Source organism: Amphiura filiformis, chromosome 10, assembly GCF_039555335.1.
Source record: "Amphiura filiformis chromosome 10, Afil_fr2py, whole genome shotgun sequence".
In the NCBI taxonomy this organism is placed as follows: Eukaryota; Metazoa; Echinodermata; class Ophiuroidea; order Amphilepidida; family Amphiuridae; genus Amphiura; species Amphiura filiformis.
The window spans coordinates 2,499,496-2,518,913 of record NC_092637.1 but is presented as its reverse complement, the minus strand read 5'-3'; the positions used below and the strand labels follow the sequence as shown (position 1 = coordinate 2,518,913).

Genomic DNA, 19,418 nt, shown 5'->3' with positions numbered 1-19,418 from the left:
GTACCATCAAGTTGAGACCTACCAGACGCCAAGTTGTAATTAAAGAAACACTTCGGCAAACACAACATTGTGCCTTATATGTTACAAAACAATGATCAAGTACGAATCACATGGTTTTATTTAAAACAAACTCATATTTACCATAAAAAATAAAAGCAGCCGGCTATCACCACGCGATATTCAAAATTCCCGCGCCGAAATTGTCTAGGGCGCATGACGTCATGGTTATTTGTGCCCGGGAAATCTGAATATCGCGTGGTGAAAGACGGCTGTTTTTATTCGTTTTAAGGTCAATATAAGTTTCTTTTAAATAAAACCGCGTGATTCGTGCTTATAATTATAAGGCATATTGTTGTCAAAGCCGGAGACTTCCTTTAAAAACATTGGTATTTACACCATAAAGAACGTAATTGTAGAGCTTTTAGACAAACAATTTCTTTAAATATAGCCTAATACTCAAACGTAATATGTGATTGGACACCACGAATCAGCCGTAAACTCGGCCCGGTCAATTTTGTTTTATTTCGTGTTCAGAAAATATAACTCATAAGCTTTAAAATGGTATATCATTTGACTTCAAACGATATCCAGAAACGGGGTTGTGGTTTGTTGAACTCTATTCCCTCAACAAAATTGTACCTTTTTCGGTTCTACGTGTGTCTCTTTTTCCACCTTTCTGGTAATAAATACCAAACAGTGATAATTGGCGGTCATTTCAAATCATCCCCAAGTCAATGAGGTTCAGGAATATCCTCTTATTGTTGGTTATACATACCTAGACAAAATACAATGCTTTGTAACCCACCACTTGAACAGGATTTAGCCAAAGCGAACAAAAACGAGATCTATTTCTATAGAAATATGTAGAAGCTTATTATCCTCTTCAGCAATAGGATTATTGATTGGTTTAAACAGTGTTTGATAAGATACTTGTCGCACCGAATTGAGATATCTATGAATACGACCTACACGCATATTATACACTGTTACTCAGAATACAATTTGTCGAGTTTACGTCTCATTCGCAGTGTCCAATCACATATATATTTTACTTGGTTGCAACTGCAATTGTACTACTAGTACAACATTATCAGGGTACTGTAGATCGATGTTTTTTTATAACGCAAGTTTATAATTAAAGTATTTTATACAAAGGCGGATACAAAATGTGTGCCCTTTTTATCTACTCAATAAAATAATATTTTTGAGAAACAAACCTCTGTCCCAGCATTTCCTTCGTTGTGTCTCTATTTAAAGTGGTGAATTATTCATAGTCAGTTAGACAAAAAATGGAAAAGAGGAAAATAAGCAATTTTTTTTTTAAAATTAAGTTGTACTATTATTAATTTTGTAAGACATTTGTGTAAATGTCTTTTTTGTCAGGAATCCTCTGGAAACACTTGAAGTCATCGTTTCTTCTTTAAAAACCATTACAGTGCTACTAAAATCCTTGTGCACGATGTATCAGAATTGGGTACTTCCAGTTGAAACTTACCCCACTACATGAGCACTATCACTAACAAAACATTTCCCACCAACACACACAAAAAAGTCCCCGCTTAACTGTGAAAATCAAAAAATATAACTCCTGGGCAATATCTTGTGCAAAAAAAAAGCATATCTGAACACTCCCTTATTTGTGAGACATTCCACCACGAACGGACTCAGCAGAGCTTGTTTTGAGATATGGTCCATACTAATATTTTTACTACCTTGCAAAAGCATAAAAAACATGTAAAGCTTATTTTGAGGAGAATTTGCCTGTCTAATATCTCTAAAAGTGAAATCGTTGACATTACAGACCATGTCTCATATCCCTGGGTGGACGGTCATAATAAATGTAAATACGAAAAATCACGATAGCTCCCTCTAAGTGAAATTAAAACAAACTACTGGTGGCGCACTACATGAAGTGAAAACGACCAGGCGGCATAGGTTACGCGACACGTGACGTTCGAGGCTGGCGAAAATACAAGGCTGACAGCCCCATTCAAAATACACGGTTAGCATTTATAAATTGAAAAATAACATACGTACAGTGTGGTACATTGTCGTACCTCAACGGTTTTAGAGTAAGATAATTTTGCTTTGACAACACATAACAAATTTAGAATTGTTTGTGAAGATTTCATGATTATGTGTTAATCCAATGGCGACGTCAAAAATTGCGATATCGCATCCACCATCATCTGAAAACGACTATTTCAAACGCGAATGGACACGCGACACGTGACGTAGAGGCTGGGGAAACTACATACAAGGCCGAGTTCAAAATAGACTGTATAGCAATTGAAGACCTGAGCGAAAGAAGACTCTAAGTCCACTTGGCCCCTCAACCGTGTATACACTAAAGTTTCGTATAGTTTCGTATGGTGCAAATTGAAAAACAAGGTATTTTTTTGTCGAACTCCAACGGCTTTAGGGGCGCACCATTTATAAATAGGCATGCCATAACAGCTTGTAGGCAATACGTCTCGAAATGACCTTCTACACATCCGGTGGTCTAACTGTACATTTGAATGCGCGCGCGAGGTGTTTTAAAAGCAACACGAGCCTACTGTGCAGCAAAAATGGTCTATTTATTTCAACTTATTATTATTACAACAAATTATATTGTAAACGTTTCCGTCGATAAATATTTTTTTCCGTCGGCAAATACTTTCCAAAGGTTGTTTTGATAACATAATTATTACAAATTCGGAATCCCCTATGTGTGATAATTTTGTTATTCAATTAATACTTAAATTTAATGGTATTTATCACTTCCAAAATGTTGTTTCTGATAACATAATTATTACAAATTCGGAATCCCCCATGTATAATAATTTTGTTATTCAATTAATACTTAAGGTTATTAATTATTAGGCTGTTGTGATTTGGTAGTTCACATCATCTTACGAATGGTAGTGAGCTTTGGCAAAAACTGTACTGCTCAATTCATAGCGAGTGTGTAGAAGAATTAAAATATCACAGATATACTTTTATAGGTGCTGCGGTTCTTGAGATATGTTGCAAAGAGGGTTGAAACAACAACACTTTTGTAAAACGTACATAATTCATTAACAACAATAAATTAAGTAAGTTTGCAAAGTATATGATTTGCAGAATGAACGTTTCCAAAACATCAAGGTGTTATTTTTCAATAATATATTGATCTAGATAATGAAAATCTTTTTTTTAGGTTGCTTCGACCAACAATACCTCGTCTAGCCTTAAATTGATGGTATTTATCTGAAGAGTTTCTATCCTTTTCTGTATAGTGGTCAATGGCATGGGGATTTGGTCACGCTTGCTGGTCTTGGTATGTCGTGCCTATTTGTCTCGTGCGTATTTATCCCGGGGGGGTCACTCCCATTGTGGCATGTACACCATCCGCGATAATCAACTTTTGAAAAGCACCCTAAACAAGGATTTAACCCTTGGCTAAAACGACACCCTAAACAGGGATTTCATTCCTAAAATCAAATTTCATACCCTAAATTTCATTTCCGCGTATTTAGCAATTGCAATTTTGCTACCCTTTTTTTCCAATTTTTCATGTTTTTGACACCCTAAACGCGATACGCGCGTATCTTGCCTACCCACGAAAAACGACCCTTTTTACGCGTTTTCATTATCGCGGATGGTGTACAGGCCACAATGGGAGTGACCCCCCGGGCGTATTTATAAATGCGTATCATAAGAAGCATACAATTCCACCTGCCTTCCAAATCCAAGGTGTTCTGCATACATTACAAGTATTATAATGATGTATCAGGGTTTTTTGTTTCGTGATTTATTTGCTGCTTTATTTTCTGCCTATTTTATTATTGTGGACGTATTGGAAACAACGGTTGGCCATACTACATTCGAAAAACGTTACGGTAAGGGTTTTGTTTTATCACTACTGCCTACTCTACCATGACTATTATTGTACTACTACTACGAACTATTTATATGCATGTTATCAGGTTTAAGATATATGTTTGGGAGTACAAAAACAGTTCGTGCTACATGTACTACATTTCATAATTTCAAAAGCAAAAAATCTATGCGGGAAAATATAATTGACGGTAACACTTGTAACAGTTGAAATGATTACTTTGAAAAATAATATTGATGCTATATCAATGATGGTAAATCATTTGGGAACAAGGAGGCTACACTTACTGGCTTGCAACATGTTCAAGGGAGGGAGAGTGTTCAAATTTCGTCAAAAAATTCTGTTTAACCTCTTTTTTACTTCCTTCAAAATATTGGTTTTTTTGTCTAAACTAGAATTATTATATGATTAATTCGCTGCTTTTATTACCTTATTAATATTAGTACACGGTTGCTATTACTAACGATCTACTTTGTTATTCTTGGAAGATCCGTAGCAACGAACTAATTAATGCTGAAGCACTAATTTGACTAATAACGGAATAGTGAGTATTTTTTAATGAACTGCGCAGGGTTAAAAAATATATTTATCTGGCCAGATCTCAATGACCAGCGTATGACGACAGAATCATGACTCATAGCCACGTACAAATATTAAAATATTAATTGCACTGCATATATACGTGATGGTTCGAAATTAAGGCAAGATGCCAAGTTTAGGTACAAATTACAATTTCGTTTTTAATTCCATACCCATATATTCCTTCATATTATATATACCTACAAATTAATAAGGGCTTTAAGTTCAGATCTATCTACGTCACTGTATTACAAGACAGGGCAAGCGTAGTTCACCAACACATTGGCCAACACACCTTTTACCCAAATTCACTTCTGAATGTGTAACAATACACATACACTAGCTTGATTTAATGTATAATAACAATGATTTTCCGCATAACATAAAAGCATACACTTTTAATATACAGTAAGCCAAAAAATTAAGCTACCAGTTGTGTTCACCTCTGTATCCTAAATAAAGACAAGTATGTCAAACAAACTTAAAACAATCAGCCAATACATGTACTCTTTAGCTTTAATTTAAGACCTTACCTGTTGAAATTGGTTGAGAATTAAAGAAACAGTGATCTAAAACCTAATGAAGAAACGAAATCAAAAGTTGCACTTTTGTGTGCTAATCAATGAAAGCACGACGCTAGTTTTATGTACTAAATCAATGGAAGCGCAGCACTAGTTCTCTTTTACATTGGTATCTTCCTTGGGTTTTGGGATCGCCGTGTCTTATATTTCTTGAATTTCTTAAATTCGAGCTAAAAGATGCAGCTATTGGCTGCTGGTTCCAATTATGACATATCTGTCTTTGTTTAGGATATACAGGCGGTGAACATAACTGGTACCTGAATTTTTTGGCTTACTGTAGATCACACTAATAATTACTACGTAGCCGGTGGTCTTCTTCTTATTGAGCATTATATTAATGCTGCTGTTGATAAAACTGTTCCTAAGAAATTTGTTAAGAAGGGTAAGTCGGTTCCTTGGATGACAAGGACATTAGGAAGTTATGTACAAGAAAGAAACTTATGTACAGGAGGTTTAAGAAATCTGGCAGTCATGTTGCTGAGCAACAATTTAAAGAGTGTAGTAAGAATTTGAAAAAGCTATTCGGACTAGTCATTGTAATTATTCTCTTGGTATTTCCAAACTAGCTAAGAGTAATCCTAAGAAATTTTGGAACTATGTAAGATCTAGTTCTAAGGACTCTTCCCAGCTTTCATTTACTACTGATAGTGGTGATTTGACTGACCCCGATGATATTGCTTGCGCTTTTAATAAGCATTTCTCAAGTAACTTTGGAACATCCTCTACCATTGATGTGAATTGTCTTCCTGACTCTCCCCCCTCTCATGGTGGAGCTTGTCTCTCCTTTGACATGTTTTCTGTTGATGAAGTTATTGATATTCTTAAGGGTCTTGATACCAACAAGTCTCCCGGCCCTAATGATATTCTTCCTGTTTTCTTAAAATCATGTGCAAGTGAATTAGCTCCCGTTTTGTGTACCTTTTTTAATGAATGTATTTCAAAGGGTGAAATTCCGTCTGCTTGGAAGTGTGCAAATGTTGTGCCTATTTACAAAGGCTCTGGTAAGCCTAAGAATGCTATTTCGAGTTACAGGCCAGTTTCCTTAACAGCAATCCTCTGTAAGGTCATGGAAAGATTGGTTTGCAAACGTCTTCTTGGTTATCTTGATGAGCATGACATTCTTTCAGATAATCAATTTGGTTTTCGACATGGTAGGAATTGTGAGCAGATGTTGGCTAAATTTTATCATTTTCTCAGTGGTAACCTTGATAACAGCAAATATTGTAATTTGGTGGATGGGATTTTTCTTGACTTTAGTGCTGCTTTTGATAGAGTAGATCATACAATTTTGTTACAAAAGCTTCATTACTATGGTATCAGGAATAATGTGCTTAACTGGATTCAAAGCTTTCTTTCTGGGAGAAAACAGAGAGTTATCTTTGGCGGAGCTAAATCTGATTGGGCTTCAGTCACATCGGGTGTTCCTCAAGGTTCTGTTTTGGGGCCCATCTTGTTTCTGTTATTTGTAAATGACATTAATGACAACCTGTCCTCTGCCTTATTTCAATTTGCTGATGACCATACACTTGTACGCTCTATTGGAACTTTTGAGGATCAAGTTGCACTGCAGAAAGATCTTGACACAATTCACAAGTGGACCATTGAGAATAAACTCCCCCTGAGTGCTTCTAAGTGTGCTGCTGTTCATTTTTCGAGGTCTAGGGCTTGCAGTCTTTTTATATACAAGTTAGGTGGTATTCCAATTAAGGTTGTTGATGAGTATAAACTGCTTGGTGTTGTTTTCAATTCTTCCCTATCGTTCTCTTCACATGTTGATAAAATCTGTAAAAAGGTTTCTCGCCTAACTGGTTTTGTCATCAGAACTTCTCGCCATATGCACTTCGGTGCTCTTCTACATCTATTTAAGGCATTGATACTCCCTCATCTTACTTACTGTGCTGTTATTTGGAATCCTTGTCAGACTGGCCTGCTTGATAGGTTAGATAAGAGTCAGAGAAAGATTTCTAAAGTTTTGATGTATAGGAAGAGGTGTCCTCCTGATCTTTCATATGAGTCTAGATTAGATGAATTTGGATTACTTAAAACATGCAACTTATTTGATTTGTTGAGGTTGATCTTCTGCTTTAAATTGAATAATGGAATTGGTCCTTCTTCTTTTTGCCAATTTTTCAAGCCTTCTAAGGTTAAGGAGTTTAGGTATCTCCACTGTAGTTCTCATACCAATGCCTTTTTCAACTCTGTTTTTGTTTCCTTTCCACGTTTGTGGAATGAACTTCCCACTGTTGTACGCTCTGCGCCCTCCCTTACCTTGTTTAAGGCCATGTGTAAAGAGCATTTTATGATGTAATTATGTTTTTCATAGGTTAAGTTATGTCATAGAGTGTTTCACTCATTTTTTCATGCAAATGTTTTTGCTTTAATTTATGCGTATCTTGTATCTATATTATTATTATTATTGTTATTATTATTATTATTATTATTATTATATGTACTTTAATATAAGCAGGAAAGAAGAACACATTGTGCTTGGACTGTTTAGTCTATTTCTTCTTTCCTGGATTGTCATTTAAATTGCTTTTTATGTTTTTTCATGTTTGTAATTGATGGCAATTGAAATAAATATTATTATTATTATTATTATTATCAGTTCTGTTGCAATCAATGTTCTGGACGACTGATGTGTAATTCTGATTCAAACTGTGCTGCGAAGATCACTGTTCAGCGAAGTCCACTTCAACCTATATATCCTTTGTGTACAAAATTCTCGCACAGATGATGGGGCTACTTTCAACAACCACTCATTTACTTCAGGAAACAGGCAACCGTCATTCTGGGTACACGTTGCACTCTACTGCTGCCACGCGCCTTTCCACTCCCAAATCCAACAAGCCTATCTCACCTCTTCACCTAATGTTTCTTCTCTTTTGCATTTTTCATTTTCTATAGTGCTTTGTTTCTTCATTTAAAAAGCGTTCTCAAAGTCTGTGTATTATTATTATCATTTTATTATTATTATTATTAAGAATAATTAATCTATCGAGGTATGGAAAGTTAGTCTAATTTGTATCATGATCACTTATGTTTCTATTTTCCTGATTTAGGGCAAACTTGATGATAAGCATGGGTAAAGTGAAAAAGTGTGCAATCTGTGCAGGCTGTACAGCGGTTATCATAGTGGTGCTGGTTGGTAGTGGTGCGGCAGGTTGGGGCATAGCCTTGTCAGAGTACCTTATTGATTTTGCATGTAACACGTTGAAGTTACTTCATTCACAGGTAAATCACAAGAAAATAAAAAAACACCTATATATAATAATATACAACGGCTTTTATACAGCGCAATTTCAAAATGGTAATTGCACTTTACAAGCACTATCATAAACCACAAGGAAAAAAATTGTTCCAACTTCGGGGACAAAGGACACTGAACAATCCGCCGCCTATCAGTCTGTTGGTCTTTGGTACGACAAGGCGTGTCAGATCTTGATTTGTATTATTGAGTATTGACAATACCCATTGTATATTGATTGATCACAAAGGACAAAGATCATTAAAGGGTCATTTCCAGTCTGAGATAACATACCTTCAAAGTGCCTCGTCTGTCACAAATAACACATGATGATGTCAAGATGTTTAAAGGAGTATTTCGTGATCCTAGCATACTCTTTTTATGACATTTTTCAGTACATATCCACGAAAAAGCACATTCCCAAAATTTCAGTTGATTCCGATTTTCATTTGCGAGTTCTGCATGATTATGTGTATTACACTGCTCCATAGACAATACGTTGTAATTTCGTTCTGGTGCACCAGAACGAAATTCAAATTTCGCGATATCTTTGCTAAATGAATTAATCTGTAAGAAATATTTTGTACCTAAACATGATGTAGCCAGAGTATTCCAGTGATATAAAAATCTCAACTTTTTGTGAGAAAAGTGGGGGGATGAGGCTGTGGATCACGAAATGCCCTTTTAAATGGGTCAAAGATCTCATAACCGAACTGATGATCGACCGCCGGTTACAGGCGGTTTCGTCCGGTTGGAGCCGGTTTCTATTGTTCTAAACAAACGTAGAGTTTTGACTCCATCCATTATATATTTTCATTTAGCTCGAGGACGCACATGACAGTTTACAGGATATTTTAGGAATTGTTGCAATTGACACTGGAATCGAAGACCCGCTAGATGATGTTAGTTGGTTAGTAGAACCCAGCTATTACACCATGTCTGTAGTCAATCTTACCGACCAACAGGAGCAGGACTATCTTAAACAGTAAGTAGGCTTATTGGGAATATCTTAAACAGTATTAAGTAAAGTAGGCTTATTACGTTCGTTAGGACCTATAGCTTGTAAAGTATGTTTTACGTATACGATACTACTCAGCACATTTCGATTTAATACAACTTTGAAACTATTAGCAAGTTGCAATCCCTCCCCCATGACACTATCTGAACTTGTTATTTTCTGATTTCTGAGTTTCACGATGTTGTCATAATATTGGGAGCATTCGATTGAAAGTATAGCCAGGATGGTGAAAGTTCAAAAAGGCAATGTCGGGACGCCGGTCACTCCATTGTTCGACCTATGATCACAGAGGAGAAAGAAACAGGGCGTGTACAACCAGTCAAAGTCTCAGCATCACCCGATAATGAGGGCCGATTGTTCCATGAAATGCGACAGGCGAGACTGCTACGCAATTACAGCGTATTTTCACTGTCTATCGCGTAATCGCGAAAGCACGCAACGCTCTATCGCGTATACGCGAAGGCACGCAACGCTGGCATGATTGTTCGACACGGCACGATCGAACAATCGGCCCTCATTAATATGTGAGAACTTACATTATACAATACACGGGGACTTTGACTGGTTGTACGCGCTCTGTTTTCTTTCTCCTCTGTGCCTACACTCTAAATTACAGGGATATAAATTCAAATCCAAAAGAGTTACTTTCAAAACTTTCAGAGACTGTAGTTAGGGACCAATCAATATAGGATTAAAATAAGTCTTTACAAAGTCAGTTCCACGGGGATTTAAAAAATAAAACTTTGTAAAGACTTATTTTAATCCTACTGGTACTGTTTAACTGGTACTGGTACTGGTACTGTTTAACTGGTACTGGTATTTTAATCCTACTGGTACTGTTTAATTTAACTGGTACTGTTTTTACTTATTATCTACGACTCTATTTTAATCCTATATTGATTGGTCACTAACTACCGTCTACATATTTCGCCATTTTGTAATTATTAACGCATGGTGTTCGCTTGTTAAGGTTTCCACCGGATAGTCTGTGGCCTAGTCTTTGAGCACCTTTGACCATGCGCGATAATTGACGTACATATCAGGAAGAGGTTTAAATGCGATGCGTAGATATCTCAAAAGATGCCGTCATATTGGATATATTTACAAAAGAATAGTTTGTAAAGTGGCGGGGGTAATATACTTATATTGGGAATCTGGAACATTTTAATAAATCAACGTTTTTACCTACCTGAATAATTATTAGAGACAGTGTCTGGGTGATCTAATTTACTAAACCTTTAACGTTTGCCATATGAACTTTGACCCTCCTGCAATATGGTGCCTTTTGTCTAGACCTAGGATACATGTTCTTGATCGTTACGTCATTTCCGCTTCCTTTAAGTTTATTCAAGTTCCCTGGCGCGCCTTATTCGTTATGCCTTATTCGGGCGCTTTGTGTATTCAGAAACCCACCAACAACGGGCGTGTTAGGGAGTGTCGCTATTCTATCCCATGGTACATGGATTGTTTTTTTTCATTATCATGTTTATTACAGATATGGCGATATTTTTCTTCCAAAAGAGGATTTTGACCTGGTCAACGAAACAGAAGAAGGAAATGGTCAACTAGGAGCTTTAGTTGATAGTTCTCCCGACCCAGTCAGAGTAGATTGTCTTGGCAACACAACACCGCCCTCTGGAGGGAGACGAAAACGAAGCGCCGGTTATTCCCGTATTTGTCCGGCTTACGTACCAGGACCAACCAAACTAGTATCTTTCAAAGACGGGGGTTCCGGAGCTATGGTTCAGGTATGTTTATTTTGCATGCAGGGCGTCAGCAGTATTGGAAAGCCTTACGGTGTAAGGAATGATGATCGTGTAGTTGTTGTGTTATGGTTACAGACGCAATGTATAGCTTTCTTCAAATTTTAATTTTTTTCCAATATAATACAATAACATTGCAGGGAGACAACGGCGTAGATACGCAAAAAAAGAGGCACGCAAATCTTCGTGGATACGGCCCGGTGTATTGGCAAAATATCAATATCAATATTAATATCAATATTAAATCATTTGCCCCGTGACTATTAAAACGGCCATGCATATGTATATAATTCAAGTGCATCAGTCTTTTGTTTATTATCCATTGTTGCCCGGTGCATTATATTCGACTTAAATGTGTACTTGTTGCACTTAGGTTTCGAGCCCTGCGCGGCTTCTTGACCTAAATGCAATAGCTCGGTAGCGTGCGATTATCTTGATTGTGCTCAGTGCATTTCAATATCGGAGCGTGACAGTGCACATTCTACACTCTATAACAAGATAATAAGTGCGTTTTGTCTCACCAACGTTGCACGTAGATTTAGATTCTCGTACACACTTTTTTAAATGCGCCTTCAAGTACATATATTTGTTTGGCTTCCGTTCAGTCTATGGTGGGATACATGCACCGGAAGAGAAATTGCGCGTTAAACATAAGTACTATACTACTTTGCAACAGGTGGCAGTTGTGGTTGTAAAAAAATACTAAGATATTATATTATTAACTTCAATATCATGTTGATCAATTTTGAAATTGCAGCATGAAAGAATGTGCTTTTGTTCTACTTTTCCGCGTTCAGCGATTCGCGAAAGAGTCTTCATTGGTTATAATGGTACATTTAGCGCTGATTTTATTTTCCATGCGTTATTATTCTAACATGGAATTTAAGTATATACCATTTCTTTATTATGTTTTCTCCTTTCAGCTCAACAATTACGTGCAGTGGGTCTTCAACGAAGAATGCTATAATACACATTGCAGTCCTGGTGGTTGTTCATGTCGTAAAGTGCAACGTCAGGAAATGGCTTTAGTGTATGTCATCAACAGCTCAGGACAACTGTCAGATAGTCCAATTCAGAAAACTGTGAACGTTCACAGTTGTGTTGCAGTAGTGTAAATATGAATTGAATAAGGTAAAAGAACGCAAATTACTTGTGATTTTTAGTAACCAAGTGTTCTATGTAATGTCATAAACAATATCATGTAAATGTTGTCTTTTTTACTTCTATAAAAACAAAACAAATACCCCCCCAAAAAAAACCCCGATGAACTGGCATATTTGCCATTATAATAAATGACGAACTCGATTATGTGTATTATCCCTGCCTAATTATGCTATGCGAAGCTTTTCACCTGGAATACCTCGCTTGGTAACGGAAAATATCGATCAAATGTCACTCTGATTGATGACCAGAGGCCCCAGATTGTAATTTGGTTTCCTGAATTGCCTTCATCACTGTTTGGTACATTATTAACTAACTGAGGGCGTTATTTATCTTAAGGTTGGTCTGAACCCTGGAATTATGAAAACTTTCGGGCCTCATAACTGCTAAATTATTAGTCTAAAGAATATAAAAGTATACATTTTTAGAATGGAAATGACTTGCTGAATTCATCTGTGTTTGGATATTGACATAATTGTACTGGTTAAGACATATCTTCCCGATTTAAGTAAATGAGAAAAAAAAAAAAAAAAAAAAAAAAAAAGCCTAAATAAACAATACAAGAACGTGTATAAATGGCTACATTATTTGAATAGGCGAAATGCAACAATCGCACGAAACCGTGATGTTTTGATATTATTTTAACTTAAAAGTTTTGGATGCATCATCGGATAGATAACTACCAGTGCCGTCAAATTAATATCTGAATAAAAAACTTGAAACTTAAAACTTGAATCAGTGACGTTAAGACGTTGAGGCAACAGTTTCTCTAATTAGAGAGGGACTATTTTCTTGCATGGCATCTGAAAAAGGTGCTTAAAATCACTGAAAAATAGCAAGCTGTATAGCCAAATATGTGCAAAATTTACAGCAACGTGCAGAAATGGCATATTTCCGACCATTATTTTACTGTTTTGATGAAAAGTTCCCTCCTCCAAATTCATCTGTTGCAAATCGATTTTCCTATCCAGCCTGTGTGCTCAGAACAATATCGTGATAAGTCAATTTTTGGGAGATGACAGTAGCGTTAATTTTGTAGGAATACTGGGTATTTAAACAATAAAGAAATTTGGAATTTGAAAGATAATCAGCATACCTAAAAAAAAACGTTAGCGACATTGTCCTCATGTTCAATACATCAATCATTCAAAGCAAGGAGCCTGCCTAATGGAAAGAGCGGAATGTTATCCCTTTTCCTAAGCAAACCCCATATATCAATAAACCTCGCCCTGTGTCGTTGACGTCGGGTCTGGCAAATGTTGCAGAAGCCAAAGTTTGCAAATGGAAAAGCCAACCCAATATTGATGAAAAGCAATATGGTAAACGAAACGGAATGTCCCACCACACACTTTATTGATATTTACCATAATATAATATCCGTTGCGGAAAACGTGAATAACATCAAGAACTTTTGTACTCACAGATTTCTCAAAATCATTTGCTTTATTATAGACCACAAGATCACCAGAAATAGAATTTCGTTCACACAGAAAACAGTGTTCGAATGTGTATTCAGACTGGATAGTGCTATTTGGTGGCGTACCACAGGGCACTGTCATGTGCCCAATCGGATTTTCAGATACCAACACGGAAGTCTGAAAGGACGTCGAGGACCTAACTTTCGGCGAGCCAATATGGTGGTGTCGGTGATACTGGTATACAGTCCGGTCTATATGGATGAATGGCCTAGTCAGAATAAGCTGAAACCAATCCCAAATAAACATGATAAATGTTAAGCAATGTAAATATATTTTGGCAATTCACCAGCTTTCCGTTGTCAAAAAAGTCAAATTATTGGGTGTCATAATCAAAGACTACCTTAAATGCGATGGACAGGTCGATTCCGTGTATAGTTCAGTAAAGCAAATGACAAGCTTTTTGAGACAATTCAGAAAGGCGTGCGTAAGCACATCCTTAGCAGCTATAACAATAATATGCTGATCCTCTAGCTACACTAGATCTTCAGCCCCTTCGCGAAAGAAGAGTTGATATTTGAAGATTTAGTAACCAAAGCATGAACTTCTGAAAGCTGAAAGATTCCTAGATCTGGTTTCCTGCCATCGAGTACTGAGATGACACGACTTTTAAGCAACCCAAACTCAAACCAAACAGATGTTAATCGCAGAGGTTTATGTAAAGTTCTCTCTCCCAATGATGACTGATCTCTTCTCTTCCAATAATGACTGATTTCTTAAATAATAACTAACTTTATTTATTTTTGTTTAATTCTTATAATTCTCAATTTTTGTGAACTATTTTGTTTGTTTGGATGTGCAAGATTAGGCGCAGTGTGTATATTTTTTGATGTTTTGGGACAATAATTAAGATTTTGTGTGATGGGAATTAAAATTATATCTGTGCAATAAATCCATCTTTTGATATGTGTGTAGTTTTTAAGAATGTTAATAATGTATTTGTTTCTTGGATTATGAATGCTTATACATCTTCATTGACTTCTTATTGTGTTTTGATTGTAAATATTTTTGACTGCCATTAGTATTATTCGTATGAATAAATATACTTGAAAATATTCTGTTTGACCATGTTTCTGCTTCACCCGCCTCTTGGGTGTAATTATCTTCCAGGCACCCATCGTTTCACTAATCAATTGTTTGATTTTACCATTGTAAGATATGATTACATCAATATCAATTCATATGCACTGACGATCTAAACGATAGCAAAAACAAAGATTCCTATCGTATAATTAGAGAATAAAGGTTTTGTTTTTAGCCGCTGTCGTAGATAAATTACAGATTAGTGTAAATAAATGTCTTTATACTTTGTCTGTAATACACGTAGTTCCTCTTCAAGGTCCATTCATTGATTTGCTCATCCGGGTGGTCGTAAAAATTCAAAGTTTGGTAACTTTGTCATTGTCATACATGTGCTAACATAGCCTGCTAGTGGTTCAGCCGAAAGCCGTGTATTTAAGACAAAATACGACATTTTACAAGAATCTGGAATGTATAATACTGACAGTATACATGTATAAATTAGCTACATGTATTTGAATGGGGCTTCAACTTCGTCAATACTGCTATTTCTTTGTTTTTTTGCAAAATTTGTCATTTCAAAAATACCAAATGACAATTTGAATGACTTATCCTTCACTTTTAAGAAAATATAAACAATTTTAATTTGTTTACACTTGCTTGGGATCACTGAATGGGTCTTTAACTATTAGTAAGCTATGTTTAACCAATGAACTAATGGATGATTAGTAAATAACACCACATTCATGATACCAAAAGGTTGATATCCTAGCTACAAATAGATACAATGAAATACCAATATTATGGTGGTTTTGATATGGTGTTAAGGTGGTACTACACCCCTTGATAAATTTGTGACTATTTTTGCATTTTTCTCAAAAAATAATAAAACACTGGTAACAAAAGTTATGTATATTATAGGGGCAAGAAATCCAGTTACTACACTGGAATTTCAGTGACTCAAGACAAATAATGGATTTATTGATCAAATATTGGTTTTCCCTCATTTTTGACTGTAACTCCACAACTGTTGTCTGTGCTGAAATAAAAATTTCAGTGTAGTAGATGTAGTCCTTGCTCCTATAATATACATATCTTACTTGTCACCAATGCGCTATAATTTTTGGAAAAAAATGCAAAAATAAGCACGAAATTGGCCAGGGGTGTAGTACCCCCTTAAGGGCTCGAATAGCAATGTTTTCACGTATTTTTGTTGGACCTAAGACACGTTCTGAATACGAGGAATGTCCTCATGATATCAAATATCAAATATTAAAATAAAAAAGAAAACGAAAAAATCGCGATGTAATACTAATTTTATGGCAAATTAATAAAAATCGACATATTTTTATAGTGAATTTCAAATAAATTTAATTACAATGATTTAATTTCAGAAGGATATTCTTCGTATTCAAAATGCAATTTGGTGTGTCTGATGTGCTCTCAAATGTATGTGATTGACCTTTTAATGCTTTTAATAAAAAAGAAAAGTATGTCAAATTGTACAAGTGTGCTATTCTTTAATATCACAAAAACAAATAAAAAACCACGACAAAACAAAACAAAACAAAACATAAAACATGTGAAAGGCAAGCATAGAAAATATAAACAATAATAGCTTATCGATACAATACAATTGAACTTATATTAGGATTTTAAAGAGTGTTCACTAATTGGTAATACCACCCAAGGCTTGAGGCATAAAAAGGAAGAAAATCCATATCATAATCCAATCTGGTTACCACCTTTAGAATGTTTTATTATTTATTATATTATTTGTTGATGGATACACAGAGATACTTTCTGAGAGGAATTTTAATTGCTCAACAACTCGCAGTCCTAAGCTCCGTTTAAAGGAACATTCAGTGATTTGCTCAGTAGAACAATCGTAAAAATCATCAAAATTCAGATTTTGGAACCTTTGTTATTGCCATAGATGTGCTAAAATAGCCTGCTAGTGGTCCAGCCGAAAGCTTTGTATTTAAGACAAAATAAGGCATTTACGTGAAATCTGTAATTTATATACTGACTGTATATAAATTAGCTACATGTATTTGAATGGGGCCTCAACCATGTCAACTTTGACAATACTGCTGTTTTCCTCATTTTTGCCAAATCTTTTCTTTTCTTTAACATTGTTTAATGGGATTTCACGTACTTGTCCAGCTTGCATACCATATCCCTATATCTTGACTTTCATGAGGGAGTTGGACAATAATTATTCTCCGTTGAAATAGAAGAATTAGTACTTTGTAATTACTATAACGACCGGCTCACACTATCTTTGAAAATATCGACACTCTTGCGTTTTTGCTATAGCGCAACTCATTAATATCATTTAATATTTGTGCGTGGACTAATACCAAAATCAAGCCTTGATAGAAATCGTACAATCATTACGACTTTAAACAACATATGGTAACGAAATAATTATAATAAATAAATATTAGCAACAGTATTTTTTCTGTGACATGAAAGCAAATCAGACATTGCATTCTGAATACGACGGATGACTTTCTGATAGCTATTAGTTTTGATTGTTTTGAAATTTGCGATCTAATACACACTTTATGGCAAATGATGAAAACTTGATATTTTTCAAACATCTCAAAAAAGTAATTATCCCCTTTAAATAATGGTCAAACTCCCACAACTTTCTCTAGGTGGTGAGGTCCTTCAGACTGTCGATCACATGAAGTTACTTGGTCTGGAAATTCAAAATAATCTGGGTTGGGACATGCAAGTTAAAAACACGATATCTCGTGCAAGTAGACGTTTATTCATGCTCTATGCTCTTCGTAAACATGCTGCTCCAGTTATAGATATGCTGGCCATTTTTCAGACCTATATCAAACCCATTTTGGAATATGCTTGTGCAGTTTGGCATCCAGCGCTTACTAAAACCAAAGCCACCAGATCGAAAGGATTCAAAACGCACTTGCAAAATCATCCTTGGCAATGACTATCAGGACTACGAGTCTGCTCTTCGTGAGCTTAACATCAACAGTCTTGCCAACCGTAGGGAAGATCTGGTTGTGAAGTTTGGCCAGCAGGTCCTCAACTCTGAAAGACACCGTCACCTAATTCCTGAGCAGAGATCTATGAAGTACAATCTCCGACACAGAATTTTTCCTGAACCCTTATGTAAAACAAACAGGTTTCAGAATTCCACCATTCCGTTCATCATCAGTAAACTCAATTTGAAAAAGTAGTGTATTCCTATGCTTCTGCTGGTATTTTACTCCTCTGTCTGTATCTCTGTTTTCGTTTTGTTTTTAAGTAAATTGTTGAGTGTATATATAATGTATATTTTTGATGTGTAAATTGTATTTTGTAAAGCCGGCGCTATTCAGCCTATGCTGCCTGCCGGCTATTTGTATACCGTGAATAAATAAATAAATAACAAAAATATTCAAATTCTGCTTCCAACGCATTTTCATATTTGTAATACAATAGCCCGATTTTGAATAATGGCCATTATTTAAAGGAGGGTAAAGGTAATTACTTTTTTGAGATGTTTATTATATCGTACGATAATGAATGGGCTATTGTAGTTGAAATCCATATACCTCTTAGTGATGACCTGACCTTTATCATGCACACAGGGTGTGTAGATTTCAAATGGGGTTACCTGAATAGATGACTCCATTTGAAAATGTAGGTCATATCTTCCATAGAGGGCAAATGGATTTCAAGTTGAATAACCCAAAGTAAAACTGTTCAAGTTGAATAACCCAAAGTAAAACTGATTCGTTTTCCTACACATATTTTAATACTTCAAATAACTGTTGCTACATTAAATTCTCGGACACGAGACGTATATGTATATCTGAAAGCATCGAGCGCCTCACACAGCATATGATATTTGTACACTATGAACGACTTGCAAAAAATTAACCAATCACGCATAGGAAAGGTTGTTACTAAACAGCCGGTTGCTAAGGTCGTCACACGAGGAGCGCCATGTACACATCTGTCCGATTTGATTATAAACATTGTTTAAACATAATACGTATAGACAAAGATAAACGGGTTAAAACAACTATGACGCAACATAATGATGTTACTAAACAACAGGTCACTAAGGCCGGTGCACCTCCAGACTACGCAAGCATTACACACACGCGGAAAGGTACGTACACATTTCGTCCGAGAATTAAAAATGACTACCAAACAGTTCGATGTACATATTGTGTAAGCATTATAAATATGCTTTAAAAAGATGAGCCGATTGGAAAAATTGTCTTTCTTTCTTTCCATCTTTCTTTCTTTCTTTCTTTTCTTTCTTTCTTTCTTTCTTTCTTTCTTTCTTTCTTTCTTTCTTTCTTTCTTTCTTTCTTTCTTTCTTTCTTTCTTTCTTTCTTTCTTTCTTTCTTTCTTTCTTTCTTTCTTTCTTTCTTTCTTTCTTTCTTTTTCTTTCTTTCTTTCTTTCTTTCTTTCTTTCTTTCTTTCTTTCTTTCTTTCTTTCTTTCTTTCTTTCTTTCTTTCTTTCTTTCTTTCTTTCTTTCTTTCTTTCTTTCTTTCTTCCTTCGTTTGTTTGTATGTTTGTTTGTTTCTTTTTTTCTTTCTGGGAGCTGGTCACATATATGATATGATAGCAGAAGAATATTCCTCGTATTTAGAATGAAATTTGGTGTGTCTGATGTGTTTTTGGGTTCCACAAAAATACTGTGCAAACGTGCTATCCGATTGCTTAAGTCTACTTTTTACGA

General features: G+C 35.6%; 1 protein-coding gene across 1 annotated transcript; it reads left to right on the top strand.

Annotated features, from left to right (window-relative positions):
• Positions 1–3,738: 3,738 nt before the first annotated feature.
• On the top strand, positions 3,739–12,175 carry LOC140162085 (uncharacterized). The gene is made up of 5 exons (XM_072185373.1): positions 3,739–3,863; positions 8,085–8,256; positions 9,091–9,254; positions 10,783–11,035; positions 11,974–12,175. The coding sequence occupies exons 2-5, from the start codon at positions 8,095–8,097 to the stop codon at positions 12,163–12,165; spliced, it is 771 nt and encodes a 256-aa protein (XP_072041474.1). The 5' UTR covers positions 3,739–3,863; positions 8,085–8,094; the 3' UTR covers positions 12,166–12,175.
• Positions 12,176–19,418: the final 7,243 nt, after the last annotated feature.

What these genes read in the sequence shown, in the direction of transcription:
- LOC140162085 (XM_072185373.1), top strand. Translation starts at nt 8,095, where the DNA reads ATGATAAGCATGGGTAAAGTGAAAAAGTGTGCAATCTGTGCAGGCTGT. An exon ending in GAGCAGGACTATCTTAAACA is followed by an intron (nt 9,255 to 10,782) that starts GTAAGTAGGCTT and finishes TGTTTATTACAG; the next exon opens with ATATGGCGATATTTTTCTTC. An exon ending in GTTCCGGAGCTATGGTTCAG is followed by an intron (nt 11,036 to 11,973) that starts GTATGTTTATTT and finishes TTCTCCTTTCAG; the next exon opens with CTCAACAATTACGTGCAGTG.